The following is a 15,754-nucleotide window of genomic DNA, read 5'->3' as shown; positions in this document are numbered from 1 at the left end:
TGATAATTTCTTGAAAGATGATATCTAGGCTCTTTGTTTGATCATGGCTTTCAGGTAGTTCAATAATTTTTAAATTATCTCTCCTGGATCTATTTTCCAGGTCAGTGATTTTTCCAATGAGATATTTCACATTGTCTTCCATTTTTTCATTCCTTTGGTTCTGTTTTATAATATCCTGATTTCTCATAAAGTCACTAGCTTCCACTTGCTCCAATCTAATTTTTAAAGTAGTATTTTCTTCAGTGGTCTTTTGGACCTCCTTTTCCATTTGGCTAATTCTGCCTTTCAAGGCATTCTTCTCCTCATTGGCTTTTTGGAGCTCTTTTGCCATTTGAGTTAATCTATTTTTAAGGTACTGTTTTCTTCAGTGTATTTTTCAATATGTTTTTGCATCTCCTTTACAAGTCATTGACTTGTTTTTCATGGTTTTCTCACATCCTTCTCATTTCTCTTCCCAATTTTTCCTCTACTTCTCTAACTTGCTTTTCGAAATCCTTTTTCAGCTCTTCCATGGCCTGGGACCAGTTCATGTTTTTCTTGGAGGCTTTTGGTGTAGGCTCTTGCACCTTGTTGACTTCTTTAGGCTGTATGTTTTGGTCTTCTTTGTCACCAAAGAAAGAATCCAAAATCTGAGACTGAATCTGGGTGTGTTTTTGCTGCCTGGCCATATTCCCAACCAACTAACTTGACCCTTGAGTTTTTCAGTGGGGTATGACTGCTTGTAGACTAAAGAGTTCTATGTTCCATGTTTGGGGGGGATGCGCCAGCTCTGGCACAACAGCACTCTTCCTTCCCCAAGAACCCCCCCTCAGACTGGGCTTAGATCTTCAGCAGGCTGTGCACTCCTGCTCTGGTCTGCCACTTAATTCCTCCCACCAGGTGGGTCAGAGCCCGGAAGCAACTGCAGCTGTAGCTGCCCCACCTCTGCTGCCCCAGGGCAGTGGCCAAACAGCAAACTCCTTCCACTCCCGCAGCTTTTCCCACTAACCTTCTCCACTGTCTTTGGTGTTTGTGGGTTGAGAAGTCTGGTAACTGCCACAGCACACTGATTCAGGGTGCTAGGGCCTGCTCCACCCGGCTCCTGGTCTGGTTGGTCCGCCCCGCTCAGGCTGGGCTCTGCTCCACTCCGCTCCCAGCTCCGTGTGGGATAGACCTCACCCAGAGACCATCCAGGCTGTCCTGGGATGGAGCCCTGCTTTTCTCTGCTGCTTTGTGGGTTCTGCAGTTCTAGAATTGGTTCAAAGCCATTTTTATAGGTTTTTGGAGGGACTTGGTGGGGAGCTCACGCTAGTCCCTGCTTTCCCGGTCAATTTGATTTAAAAAATGAAACCAGAAAATTAAATTACCAGAATCAAAAATCAAAAGGGTGGATTCACTGCCAATGACAAGGAAATTAAAACAACAATTAGGAGCTATTCAGCCCAATTGTGTGCCCATAAATGTGAAAACCTGATGGAAATGGATGAATATTTACAAAAAATATAAGTTGCCCAGTTTAACATAAAAGGAAATAAAATATCCAAATAACCCCAGCTAAGCAAAAGAAATTGAGCAAGCCATCAATGAACTCCCTAGGAATAAATCTCCAGGGCCAGATGGTTTTATATGTGAATTCTATCAAACATTTCAAGCAAATTTAATTCCCATACCTCAAAGAGTATTTTGGAAACTAAGCAAAGAAAGAGTCCTACCAAAGTCTTTTTATGACACAAATATGGAACTAATAGCTCAAACAGATAGTGTCAAAAAAGAGAAAGATAATTACAGAACAGTTTCCTTAATGAATACTGATGCAAAAATTTTGAATAAAATTTTCGCAAACAGATTGCAACAACTTACCACAAGAATAATACCCTGTGACCAGGTCAGATTTATTCCAGGAATACAAGACTCATTCAATATTAGGAAAACTATCCACATAATTGATCATATCAAGAACAAAACTAGAAGAAACCATATAATTATCTCAAGAGATGCAGAAAAAGCTTTTGACAAAATACAGCATCCATTCCTATTAAAAACACTAGAAAGCATGGGAATAAATGAAGTCTTCCTTCAAATTATAAGTGGTATCTACCTAAAACAATCAGGAAGCATTATATATAATGGGGCAAACTAGATCCATTCCCAATAGGATCAGGTATGAAACAAGAATGCCCATTACTACTCCTATTTTTCAATTTGGTACTATGAAATGTTCACTTTAGCAAAAGAGAAGAAAAAGAAATTGAAGGGATTAGAATAGACAAAGAAGAAGCTAAGTTATCACTCTTTGCAAATGAAAAGATGATTTACTTAGAGAATCCTAGAGAATCAAGTAAAAAATTACCTGAAATAATAAATAACTTAAGCAAATTTGCAGGATATAAAATAAACTCACATAAATCCTCAGCATTTCTATCTATTACTAACAAAGGCAAACAGCAAGAGATAGAAAGAGAAATTCCATTGAAAGTTACTGTAGACACTATAAAATACTTGGGAGTGTACCTACCAAGACAAACCCAGGGCCTATATGAATATAATTATGAAACACTTATCACACAAATAAAGTCAGATCTAAATAAATGAAAAAAAATCAGTTGCATGTTGTTAGGCAGAGCTCAAATAATAAAAATGAAAATTTTACCTAAATTAAATTACTCATTCATTGCCATACCAGTCAAATGACCAAAAATTGTCTTACACAGCTGCATAAAATAGTAACAAAATTCAAATGGAAGGAGAAAAGGTCCAGAATATCAAGGAATGAAAAGAAATGCTAGGGAAGGTGGCTTGGCCATACCAAGTATTAAATTGTAGTATAAAGGAGCATAATCAAAACTAAGGGATCGAAGGGCTTGGAATATGACATTCTGGAAGTCAATGGAGCTAGGATTAAAACCAAGAATCATGTACTAAGCAAAAGTGAGTATCATACTCCAAGGAAAAATATTGATTTTCAATAAAATAGAGGACTTTCAAGCTTTCTCAGTGAAAATACCAGAGCTGAATAGAAAATTTGACTTTCAAACACAAGAACCAAGAGGATAGGATAGGGTAAATTATCTTGCATAAAAGTGGCAAGAAAAAGCAGCTCTGTAGGAAGGGAAGAGGGGGCAGGTGAGGGGGAATGAGTGAATCTTGCTCTCATTGGATTTGACCTGAGGAGGGAATACCACACACACTCAATTGGGTATCTTACCCCACAGGAAAGAAGGAAGAAGATAAAAAAAGGGGGAGTGATAGACAGGAGGGCAGACAGGGGGAGAAGATAATCAAAAACAAACACTTTCAAAAAGTCACAGGGTCAAGGGAGAAAATTCAATAAAGGGGATTAGGTTAGGAAGGAGCAAAATATAGTTAGTCATTCACAACATGAGTATTGTGGAAAGGTTTTACATAATGATGCACCTATGTTGAATTGCTTGCCTTCTTAGGGAGGGAGGGTGGGTGGGAAGGGAAGAGGGGAGAGAATTTGGCACTCAAAGTTTTAAAAACAAATGCTCAAAAACAAAAAAAAAACTTTTTGCATGCAAGTAGGAAATAAGATACACAGGCAATGGGGTGTAGAAATTTATCTTGCCCTATAAGAAAGGAAGGGAAAAGGGGATGGGAGGGGAGTGGGGTGACAGAGGGGAGGGCCGACTGGGGAATGGGGTAATCAGAATATACACCATCCTGGAGTGGGCAGGAGGGTAGAAATGGGGAAAAAATCATAATTCAAACTCCTGTGAAAATCAATGGTGAAAACTAAATATATTAAATAAATTAAATAAAAAACTAATTGGTACTGGCTAAGAAAAAGATTGCTGGATCAGTGAAATAGGTTAGGTACACAAGATGAAGTATTCAATGACTATAGCAATCTTGTCTTTGATAAAGCCAAAGAATCCAGCTTCTTGGTTAATAATTCACTATTTCACAAAAATTGCTCAGAAAACTGGAAAATAGTATGGCAGAAACTGGGCATAGATCAATATCTTACATCATATACAAAAATAAAGTCAAAATGTGGTCATGATTTGGCAATAAAGGCTGATGCTATAAGCAATTTGGAAGAGCAAAGAGTAGTTTATTTGTCATATTTATGGGAAAGGGAACAATTAATGATGCAGCAAGACATAGCGAGTGTTACAAAATGCAAAAGGGATGATTTTGATTATGTTAAATTGAAAAGTGTTTTTTTTTTTTTTTACAAGGAAAGCCAATGCAACCAAGATTAAGAGGGAAGCAGGTAATCGGTAAGGAATCTTTACAACCAGTGTCTCTGATAAGTGTCTCATCGCTAAAATATACAGGGAATTGAGGCAAATTTATAGGAATACAAGTCATTCTCCAATTGAAAATGGCTAAAGGATATGAACAGGCAGTTTATAGAGGAATAAATTAAAGATGCCTATGGTGATATGAAAAAATGCTCTAAATCACTATTGATTAGAGACATGCAAATCCAAACAACTCTTCAGTAACACATCTCTCCTGTCAGATTCACTAATATCACAAAACATAAAAATGATAAATCCTGGAGAGGGTGTGGGAAAATTGGAACATTGTTACATTGTTGGTAGAGTTGTGAACTGATCCAGCCATTGTGCAGAGTAATTTGGAACCATGCCCAAAGGGCTATAAAAATATGGATATACATTGACCAGCAGTACTACTTCTAGGTCTATATCCCAAAGAGATAACACAAGTACGTACAAAAAATATTTATACCAACTCTTTTTGTGGTGGCAAAGAATTAGAAATCAAGGGGATACCCATCAATTGGGGAATGGTTAAACAAATTGTGGTACATGAATGCAATGGAATACTATTGTGCTATAAGAAATTAGCAGCAGATGGACTTCATTATAACATAGGAAGACTTATATGAACTGATAATGAGTGAGGGGAGAAGAACCAGGGGCACATTGTACATGATTACAGACATGCAAAATCTGCAAGGACCAACTTTGATAGACTTGCCTACTCTCATCAATTCAAAGTTCAAAGACAGCTCCAAAAGACTCCTGATGGAAAAAGCTATGCACATCCAGGGAATTAATTATGGAGTCTTAATGCAGATCAAGGCAAATTATTTCATCTCTTTTTTCCCTTCTTTTTTGGTTTTGCTTCTTCTTTCTCATGATTCATTCCATTGGTTATAATTCTTCTTTACAACTGGACTATTAAGTTAATAAGTTCAATGTGAAGGTATATGTAGAACCTACATTGAATTATGTGCTGTCTTGGGGAAGAACGGGGAGGAGAGGGTGGGAGAGAAAAATTTTAACCAAAAACTTGTGGAACTGTGTGTTGTAAACTAAAAATTAAAACAAAAATAAACTTACAAATTTAAAAACAGCCACAAAAATAGCTTAAGAATTAACTGGAAACCAAATTATCTCATACAATAGAATGAGTGAGTAAAAAAAGAAATCGAGATCAATCAAAAATTTGAGGGGTAGAGCCAAGATGGCTCATGAAAACAGTGTCTTACTGGAGCTCTCTCACAAGTTCTGTCAGACTCCTACAAAAAAGTGAATTTGAGCAGATTTGAGAGAGCTAGAAACCGCGAGAAGTCTGAGTGGGGCAAATTTCCCAGCCAGGAGAGTCTGAAAGGCCGAAGGAACAAATCTGTGGGCTAGGAGAGTGCTCCGTGTGCAGAGCTGCTCTAGACAGGACCAGCAGAGATCCCCAGGCCTCCCAACACAGGATGGCACTCTGTGGAAGCGATGAGGCAGCACAACGCCACGGACTGTGAGATACCAACTCCTGAGGCTTGCAGCCCAAAGTTATGAAATGCTTCTTGAACTTCTGGGAGACATAATGGCCTGGTAAACGGCTTTAATCTCTCCCCTTCCCACCCAGAGGATTCCTCGAAAAAAAAATGCTGGAATAGAGGAGACAGAAGTGGGGCTTCAGTGGCTGAGTAGTGGAAGTACCTGAGTCCCAGAGGGGCAGAGCCAGCAGGGGTCAACACCAGGAGCCCAGACGCACTCTTGCTCCCCCAGGGGAAGTGCCAGACACCCGGCTCAAACAACCAAGAGCTGAGACCATTGCTGAAGAGCAACAGTGCTGGAGAACAACCCCAGGGGAAGAGGAGATTTCGGGCAGCCAGACCTCCTCCCCCACACCTCAGGAAACTGAAGGCTATAATTCACAAAGCCAACAACGAGACTCACAATCCCCAGAATAAGAAAGCTGGGACAAAGAGCCCTGAGCCCTAAAAGCAGAATTTTATTGTAAAGCCAGGAAAAGGCTAACCAACATGAAGAACACTAAAAAACCGAGGACCATTGATTCTTTTTATGGAGACAGGCATGATCAAAATACCAATTTGGAAGAGGATAACAATGACAGTATACCCACATCTGATACCTCAAAAGGTAATGTGAACTGGTCTCCAGCCCAAAAAGCATTACTGGAAGAACTAAAGGAGGATTTTAAAAACCAAATTAGGGAGGTAAAAGAAAAAATGGAAAAAATGGGAAAAAATGGAAAAAAAAACCCACTGACGAAATCAAGTCCCTAAAGAATAAGATTGGCGAAATGGCTACGGAGATTAAGAATCTAAATAGAGAAAATGACACCCTGAGAGGTAAAATCAACCAAAGTTGATCTATGCTTGTTGCATTATGAGTCTAGTCTATTGGCTTGATTGTAGTGATAAAATAAAAATAAAAATTCCATAAATATAGAATTACATATTAAAAATAGAATTCCAAGTAGAAGTAAGGAGTGACTGTAATACAGAAATTAGGGAGAGGTAACAAACAGGATAATGTGTTCAGGCAAAGTTGAACTGACCCAAAAAACAAAAGTTGAAGCTTTTGAAAAAATTGGTTTACTAAGCAATGTATGCCAATACAACTACATAATAAATCAAAACCAGACCTCCCCAGTTTTGACACTGGACCTCAAATGGAGAACGTGGGAGGGAAAGTCAGATTCTTATACAATTTTTGTGAGGCAACCTTGGTTGAGTCAGGACTCCAAGCCCCAGAAAATCAGCCTTTGATAAGAATTCCCTAGAGTACTCTGGTTACTCTTTCACCAAGGGATGATTTCATGAAGACTACCTCCAGAGGCCAGACTCCTACCCTCAATCCAAATTCACCTGTGCTTACATACTGTTAAGATTTTAAGTTTTTGACTATTAATATTTCCCTTAGGAGTGGGGAACTTTAGAATTAAGTTTTAGTTTAAGTTTTCCTGCAAGAGTGGGAAAGTTCCAAATTAGGGGATTAGGGCAAAGAAAGATTATGGATTCCAGTAGTAGTGAAACACTGGTGGGTCATTCTTGGGTAGATTTTTGAAATTGTGACTCAGACGATGCTCTTGAGAGTTACAGGAATGACCAAAAAGCACACTGAGTGAAAGTGATTGAATGAGTATTTTAACTCAGAAAATATCATTTTCATAAGTAAAAGTCACTTCAGGTTAAGACTAAAAAATACAATCTCTATTAATTTGGGAGGACTGTTTATCTTTAGGAACTCATTTGTCTGGTTGGAAATCTGCCCTTCAGGGCATTGGATGCAATCAAAACAGCTGACAGGTTTGCTTTCAAATACTGTCTTCTTGAATCCAGGGCCACAGTTCATACTGAAACATGGGAGTTGGAGTCTGGGTTTCCACCATAGAAAGGGAGAAAATGTCTCTATAAGAATGACTGCTAAAAGATAGATGAACTGAGGCAATGATGATGTTTATTGCTTCCTATGGAAGACATTTACCAGAAAGGATGTGCAATTTTGCAAGGCAAGGATGATCTACTTCTCACTGGAGATTTTCTTCCTATATACCCATCTTACCCTCCATGTCATGTTCTCCCCAATGAACCTATATTGATTCTCTACTGGGCACAATAAAGTGCCTTGATGTTGCTTTTTTTTAATGTAATATCTTGGTGACTCATTTCCCTCCAAAGCACTAGTATATCTCTAAACTTCACTCCATTTTTGAACAAGTAATGTTTGTTCATTGACCACATAAGGGATAATATTTTTTTAATTTACCCTCCCCAAGTTCTGGTTTTTGTGTGTGTGTGTATGTTTTCATAAAGTATCCTGAATGTTTCAGAGGGTATGATGAGCTAAGTACACATTTCACCTGATTGAAACTAAGTAGGAATCAGTTGATTTGATTGGCTGATCTAATCCTTGAGTTGACATTTGGAGCCTCATCTGGGCGCCACTGTGAAGGGTGGGGGTGGGATTTATCAAATAACACAGACAAATTAAACTGCATAGATTCATATATTTGCAATCAGTAGATGATATAACCACAAGAATTAAATTAACAATATCTAAAAGTCATTGTCCTACTTTGGGACACAACCTCAGGATAACTTATTTCTATAGCTCTATGATTCCTATTGAATAGTCTTTGGTGCCACAAGTTTCTTTGGAGGGAAAATATTCTGCACTCTCCACTCTATTGTTATTATTGAAACTTGATCATTTCATCTAGGATATTCCAAGATTCTCTTAGTATACACAATTGAGAACATTATTTAAGTTAGCTGGAAAAAAATTGAAAAATAGAATTGAAAAAAATGTAAATCAGAGCTGTGTCTTACTCAGACCATAAATGAAAAGTAGGTGGATGCGAGTAATCTGTCACAGTCATTTCCAGTGCTTCTGGGGAAGTTCTTGGTGCCAAGGAAGAAACAACATCATCCAGGACCCTTAACAGACAAAGTGATAAAGCTCATATCATTCACTTACCCCTTACCTGAGAGAACACTTCTGGCCAATCTATGTCTTCTTCATTAATGCTGAATCCCTGGTCATGAGGGGTCACTTCACCCACTTTCACCAGTATCTCATTCCAATCAATGAAGTATTTATGATTCAAGATGTCGTATGTCTCAACAGCCTTTCTGGCTCCATCTCCACATGGCTCATCACCGGCAATATTGACAGGACTGGTGCATTTCAGGAAGTAGTGGAGCTGAAGGAAAGGGCACGAGTTTGTTACTCCTTGGGGAAAGAAGGTCTCATGCCCACATCCCAGGCTTGAGTGTCAACACCAAATAGGTTCTGAATTTAGAGCTTTTGAAAGTTGTCATTCTCTCATTTCTTCAAATTCTTCTTAAGCTCCTTTTGGAGCTCTGTACTCTTTTTCTCCTTTTCCATATCAAGCAAAGTACAATGGAAGAATAACAAAGCCAGTAAAAATTTATGTGTTTAGATATCGAACATAAAACAAAAGCCATTTCTTCTTCCACTTAACCTTGATGTTGGCCTAGTGCTGTTATTCTAGGCAGTGAGTAGTCTGAGTGGATCATAATCAAAGTGTGACAGTTATGATATGATACATATCCATCTCCTACAATCCCTCTTAATTGCTTGTGTGAGGATTACTCTGCCAAACCGATGATTTCCTCTAGTAACAGACTTCTGAAAAATGTTGTTTATCAACTGAAAACATTATTGAGAGTTCTATTTTGATTATTATTATTCATTCATTTACCAACAGTTAAGTGTGCACTTCTACTGGCCAAAGCACTGTGGTTAATGTTATAATGGCAAGAAAAGTGTAAAATTCAACACAATCTGGAAACTTGTGGGCCCAGGCCTCATCACTGTCATTCACATTTTCTGCCCTTGTCATGTCACACTGTCCTATGACTCATGCAAGATCTGGTAATTTTGAGCAACTGCAGAGATTTCGCTTGGGGAGAATGGAGGTAGCATTCTAGAAGACCCAAAAAACTCATCTTGACAGAGATCAAAGGGTCCTGTGGACCTCCCAGAACCCATGGAAGCTGGGAAGGCTCCAGGGACTGAAAATAGGGAAGGAGCTTCCAAAACATCTATTTATGTAAGTGTGTGTGTGTGTGTGTGTGTGTGTGTGTGTGTGTGTGTGGTTTTCAAGCAGAAGGATGCAGGTGCAGAGTTTCTGGGTAGGATGGTCCCCAGAGACCCTCACTCTCAGAATCTGGTCACCATATTTGTTTTTCTTGCACCCAAGAAGCATGAGGGTGGACCACTTTTCATTATCCATCCACAGGGAGCAAAAAGAAAAATATCCAGAAGGTAAACATGTCCCATAAATATTCCCTGCTCTTTATAACTTTTGCTTTTGTTCTAAACAGAGGCCTGCTGCATGTCTCCTATTCTGCTTGTCTAAGTGAGAGGAACTGTTCAAAGCTGGAGCATCTGTTAAGAGCAAAACTTTTTAGCAACAGAGAGTGTGGCTATAACTGCATGAACAATGACTTACAATCACATTACACTCCCCTACTCCTTGGCTCTTTAGAATTTGGTATATTGGCCATGGACTTGGGACAATTGCGCCTCTCATTCTCGCAATTATTTGTGATTTTACTTTTGCAGTTTTTTCTTTCTATGTACCATATGGTGAAGAGTCCTTGTCACATAGAAAGAACTTATAGTCCCACCTATAGAAAAGAAGGGGACCTAGTCATAGGGGGCTTCTTCTCCTTTCTTCTAAAGTTAGAGCAAAAAATTGACAGTGTCTTCTTCAGAGCTCCTCCCCACTGGACTGCTGCAGAACCAAAGTAAGCGGTTATTTTTTTTCTGATTAATGACACAGTTATGCATATTTCTGAGTGACTTATTTGTTGGTAGAGAAATATTTCATTTAGCCTCACAACTTGGGTTAAAGCAAAGACCTGGGTTTGAAAATTTCTAGGAAACTGATGAATTACAGGTTTTATTAATGTGCAGTGCATCAAGCTCAGAAACACATTATGCATGCATACTGTATATAGCATTATAAACAGGCAGAGATTCATCTGACAGATGGGGAAAAAAAAAACTTATCCACTACAAGGATGATGGAGACACAACACGGATGGAATACTTTCAAAGTTGGGATTCAGGTGGCAAAACTATATTTCCTTAAAATGGGCTGGTTGACAACTGGTTATTGGTACCAAATATGGGAGGAAATATTCCTTATATGACCCATATGTGACAAAGAAGTTCTTGAGGTCACGTATCATAGCTAGACTTGGGTAGGGGTAGAGAGAGTTTCTTCTTCTTTACAGCACAGACCTGTGGAGGGATCTAAGGTTAACCATCTTAGGGATCAGAAAAAACAATAAATTCAGAATTTATCCAGTCAGTCCAGACTTTCATCCAATCCAAAGCTTCAAGGTTTATCTGCCTGACAGAGAGTTATCAAGGGATAATGCAAAATGTTTATCTTTGCCTCTGAACTTTGATGGGCTTTAGGACCACTTAGTCTTAGCGACTCCATATTGGAGTCCTATCATTACAAGTATAACATTAAAATATATCTAAAACAACAAATAATGTAAAGTTTTCAATGACCACAAAGGTCATATGTATCAGACACACTGACAAGGTTCATTAATCACAATGAGTTATAAGTCCTTTTATGTCTAGGAAATACGCACTATTGGGTAATTTCCCTCAGATAAAAAATCAGAACACCATGTACAGGGCATGAGCTAGGGATTAACAAATGAAAAAGGATCCTGGCATCAAGAATTGTTTTACTTACTCTCAGTGAAATGTTGCCTATATTTCAGATGATAATTTGTGCAAATAATTACTCCTCTGATTAATGAGAGTGCTCCTTTCGAAGGTTTAGAGACTGGGATTCAATACAATCTTTTCAGTCTTCACTATTACCCCCAATCCTTTTACTTTGCTTCCTCTCCTTTCCTTTCCAACAATTTATTAACCCTCTGATGGTTTTGAAATTTTAGGAGGAGACATAGTGATTGAATCTACTTTTGGAATTGACCGTAAGAGGTCATTACAATAAGGTCAGTGACAATGGCATTGGATAATCTTCTAGGATGTCTCTAAAATGAGGTGTGTGAAATGCTCAACATTTCTAATTCCTTCTATGTGTCTTATGTACCCAGCAGGTGAAGTTGGGCTAAGGCCTGGGCATGGCAACTTTGACAATACTTTTCCTTACTGTCATTTAATTTTTCTCCATTTTCCATGGCAGGATATTGCAACTCCTCATATTCTTCCTTGAAATTTCTCCTTCTTGGTCCTTCTTCTAATTAAATATCCTTGGTTATTTTCTTCTTTTCTACTAGAATTTCTTCATGTTGTCTTTGTTCTGATCATACCTCTCATCTGGGAATGGAGAAGATGCTACAGCAATTACATTAGTAAAGTATATCTTAAAAGTATTAACTGTTAGGATTTTTCCTTTTTTCAAATTAAAAAAATTTGTTACTGAGCAATTTTGTGTATACACTGGGAAGAACCCCAGAAAAGGATCATCTTTTCCAAAGACTTAATGAAACAGAAAAGAGAAGCTTATTAAATTTGCAGATGACATAGAGCAAGGTGGGATTTTTTTTTAAAAAATGACATGAGAAAGTCAAGAATCAATCTTGGAAGGCTCAAGGATGGCACTGAATCAAGTAGGGAGAAACTTAATAGTGATAAATGCACTCTTCATTCTACCTTCAATATCAACAACATATGAACACCAGGATTGAGGTGTGGTTAATTTCAGTAAAATTATCTGAGGGTTGTGGTGAACTAGTATGTGATTTAAAGAGAAGAATTTTCTTCTACTACAAAGAATGTGATGGTCTACTAGTAAAAGACACTAGTCAGACCACATTTGGTTTATTACGTTACTTTCAGGGCACAGCATTTGTAGAAGATGATGCAAAAAGTTGGAGAGGAAGTGGAAAAGGGCAAGAAGTATGCTAAAGGACTTAAATCAATGAAAATAATTTTGAAGGCATGAGAATGTTTTTAAAAAGGCAAAGGGAATATATCTGTTGCCATGTATCAAAGCCTATTGATTTGAAGACCCCTCCCTTTTTTTGCTAATCACACCAGATCACAACTAAGAGAGATGTTTAGACAAATCTATAAAACATACAATGGGTCCCTTTGGATGTTCTAGGGTCCTTCTCAATGGATATTTTAAATAAAAGGGCAGAAGAGCCCTCATCATATATTTTGTAGAGGTTGCCCTTTGGGTTCTATGGTTTGGGTCTTCACAGAGCTGCCAGAACAGCATTTGCAAAGATAGTGAGGGTGTGTGCCCATATAACTACTGTGCTCGAGGCCCAAAGAAGACCATTGCTTACTAAATGTCTGTAAGAGTAAATAAGAGCTCATATGGCAAGTTCCAAGAGCCTTTCAGTCTCTGACCCAGCCCTCATCACCTTTTATAGTGTTATTGCTCAACACTCCCCTTCAAGTAATCCACACTGATTCCAACTTGATTTACTTGATGCATTTCATGTGTGAAATGATGCCTCCTTTTATTATATCTTTGCATACACAAGTGCACCTGCTTGGAAGATGGTTTGCCATGTGCTTGGGCATTCAAAATCCTTTCATTCCTTTAAACTTGGTATTGAGTAATACTTCCTACAAGAAGTTTACGCTGAGGTTCTCATTTACTGCAACCAAACCCCAGAAATTTCATTGTGCTTATTTTTAAGTACACATCTACATTTTTATTTTGTGTGTGTATGTGTACAGGTGATATCCCATCAATAAACCAGAAGGTAAAAATAGAGATTTTTACATTTGTTTTTCATCTCTAGCACTTAGAACAGTGATGTATATAAAATGTAGTGTGTGTATATGTGTGTATATATATATACATATGTGTATGTATATATATATATATATACATGTATGCATGCATGAATAATATGTGTGTATTTGAAATAAAAGAATGAAAAAACAGCAACAGGAGAGTGGAGCAATAGCTGCAATGAATAGTTGGTCTTTTCTACTGTGGAAATTCTGTGAATAAATGACTTCCCAAACCATCTCAAAAATTTCTATTTGAGCCTTGCTGAAACCCTATTCCAGATTACTCCCAATAATGACCTCTTTAAATACTACTCAGGTGCTGTTAAACAGATGTAAGAAATTAATAAAGTGTGGTAGAATGAATCCACTACAAATTTATATTATGTCATCTCAATTGGACTCTCACTACTGCAAGGCAATCCATGCACTGCTTCCCAAGTGTCTGCTTCTTGTTTCCATAGAAGCTATACAAAATTATTCCTTCAATTTGCAAACTTCCAGTACCACCTCATTCTCCACATTGTCAGTAGAGGATTTTGCCTTAAAATGTACTGACAAAGCAGAAGCCATTAATTTGACTGCTCCTTCCCTTTTTTCTATATCCAATGTACTATTCACACAAATACCATTTTCTCTTCATTTAATCTACTGTCTGATGAAGATATAGATCCAATCATTTTTACACTTATAATTTCTACAAATCTATAATCTTTTATACTTGTTCCCTCTTTCTCCTCACTCAATGACTTCCTGACAAGAATTGGTCACCTCTTCTATGAGCACTGAAATGACCCCCTAATGGGTTTCCTGCTGCACATCTCCTTTGACTTTTGCTAGTCTCCCCAATGATGTCCAAGAGATTTTCATAAAGCACAACACTTCACATGACACTTCTCTGTTTTCTAAATTGGAATCATTTTCTGGCACCTCTATGGTCATATACAAATATCTCAAACATTTAAGCTCTTCTTACCTTTCTCCCCATCTAAATATTTGTATTTATTGTGCTTTGCCACCTTTTGTGAACTTTTTAATGAAGTGAAAGAGACCACAACATTTCTCATATTCCATGCTCCATCTCATTTTCAGGCTTTTGGGAATGCTGTCTCCTATGCCAGGAATGCAATCATTCCTCACTTCCATGTCTCAGAATTCTTATTTTCATTTTATATTTAAAGTCATTTGACATGAAGTCTTTTCAGTTCTCCCTGAATCGTTAATGAATTCTTCCAAATCACATTCTGTTACCTTTGCCTCTAATTTAATATACTGCTTGCTATATGAACATATTTTCTCCTCTGATTAGAATGTAACTTGGAAGACAGGTTTTTTTTTTCACTTTTGTCTCTACATCTCCATGACTTGCAAGTGTCTGAACTCTAGTAGCGGCCTCATAATTGCTTTTGAGCTGATTGAAATCACTTATTAATCATTTCAGTTTCTCTTAATTGGGAACTCCAAGTTCTGTCTTTCACTTTACTACATTGTGACTTTGAGACCAATTATTTAACTTTGCTTCCTCATTCTCATGGTCCTCTCCACAGCCTTTGACACTGTGGATCACTCTCTCCTCCTTAGTGCTGTCTTCTTTCTTGGTTTTAGGAAGCAGGTGTCACTGTTCTTCTCATTTTCTTACTGCTGCTTCACTTTTTCCTTTGCTGGATTCTCTTCAGATCATACCATCTAACAATTATGTGTTCCTCAGCTATCCATGTCTAAGCCGCTCTACTGCTTCCACTGGTTACCTTATCAGCTCCCATGATTTACATAGCATCTTTACACTGATGATTCTCACATTTACCTCTCATGGTCCAAACTCTCTGCTGACCTCACATCTCATAATACCAACTGCTTTTCAGATACCTTGAAATAAATATCCAGTGAACATCTTAAGTTTAGTATAACCAAAATGGAAATTATCTTTTGCTCCTGCGCTCTCCTCCTCTTATTTCCCTGTTACTATAGAGGACACCATCTTTGATGACTTCTGGCTCCCAATCATGGAGCAATTTTAAATTCTTCGATATCCTTCACCCTGCATATCCAAGCTGTTGCCAAGGCTTGTCAATTTCAGCTTGGTAATACCTCTTAAATATATAGTTCTCTGTTTTTCTATCTCTTTCTATGCCTCTGTCTCTGTCTCTCTCCCTGGCTCTGTCTCTCTCTGTCTCTATCTCTCTGTCTCTCTGTTTCTGTCTTTGTCTTTCTGTCTGTCTGTCTCTGTGTCTCTCTGCTTGCATGGTGTCTTTCCCATTTAA

The 15,754-nt window shown here is 38.0% G+C and overlaps 1 protein-coding gene across 1 annotated transcript in view; it reads left to right on the top strand.

The window, feature by feature from the left end:
• Positions 1–10,250: 10,250 nt before the first annotated feature.
• Positions 10,251–15,754, top strand: part of LOC118855092 (vomeronasal type-2 receptor 26-like) — a 41,169-nt gene continuing 35,665 nt past the window's right edge. The window contains exon 1 of the mRNA XM_036765211.1: positions 10,251–10,495. Coding sequence (XP_036621106.1) covers positions 10,251–10,495 — 245 coding nt within the window. The remainder of the gene's footprint in view (positions 10,496–15,754) is intronic.

Source organism: Trichosurus vulpecula, chromosome 6 (genome assembly GCF_011100635.1).
Source record: "Trichosurus vulpecula isolate mTriVul1 chromosome 6, mTriVul1.pri, whole genome shotgun sequence".
NCBI lineage: Eukaryota > Metazoa > Chordata > Mammalia > Diprotodontia > Phalangeridae > Trichosurus > Trichosurus vulpecula.
The sequence above is the reverse complement of the archived record's forward strand: the minus strand, read 5'-3'. Positions and strand labels throughout refer to the sequence as shown.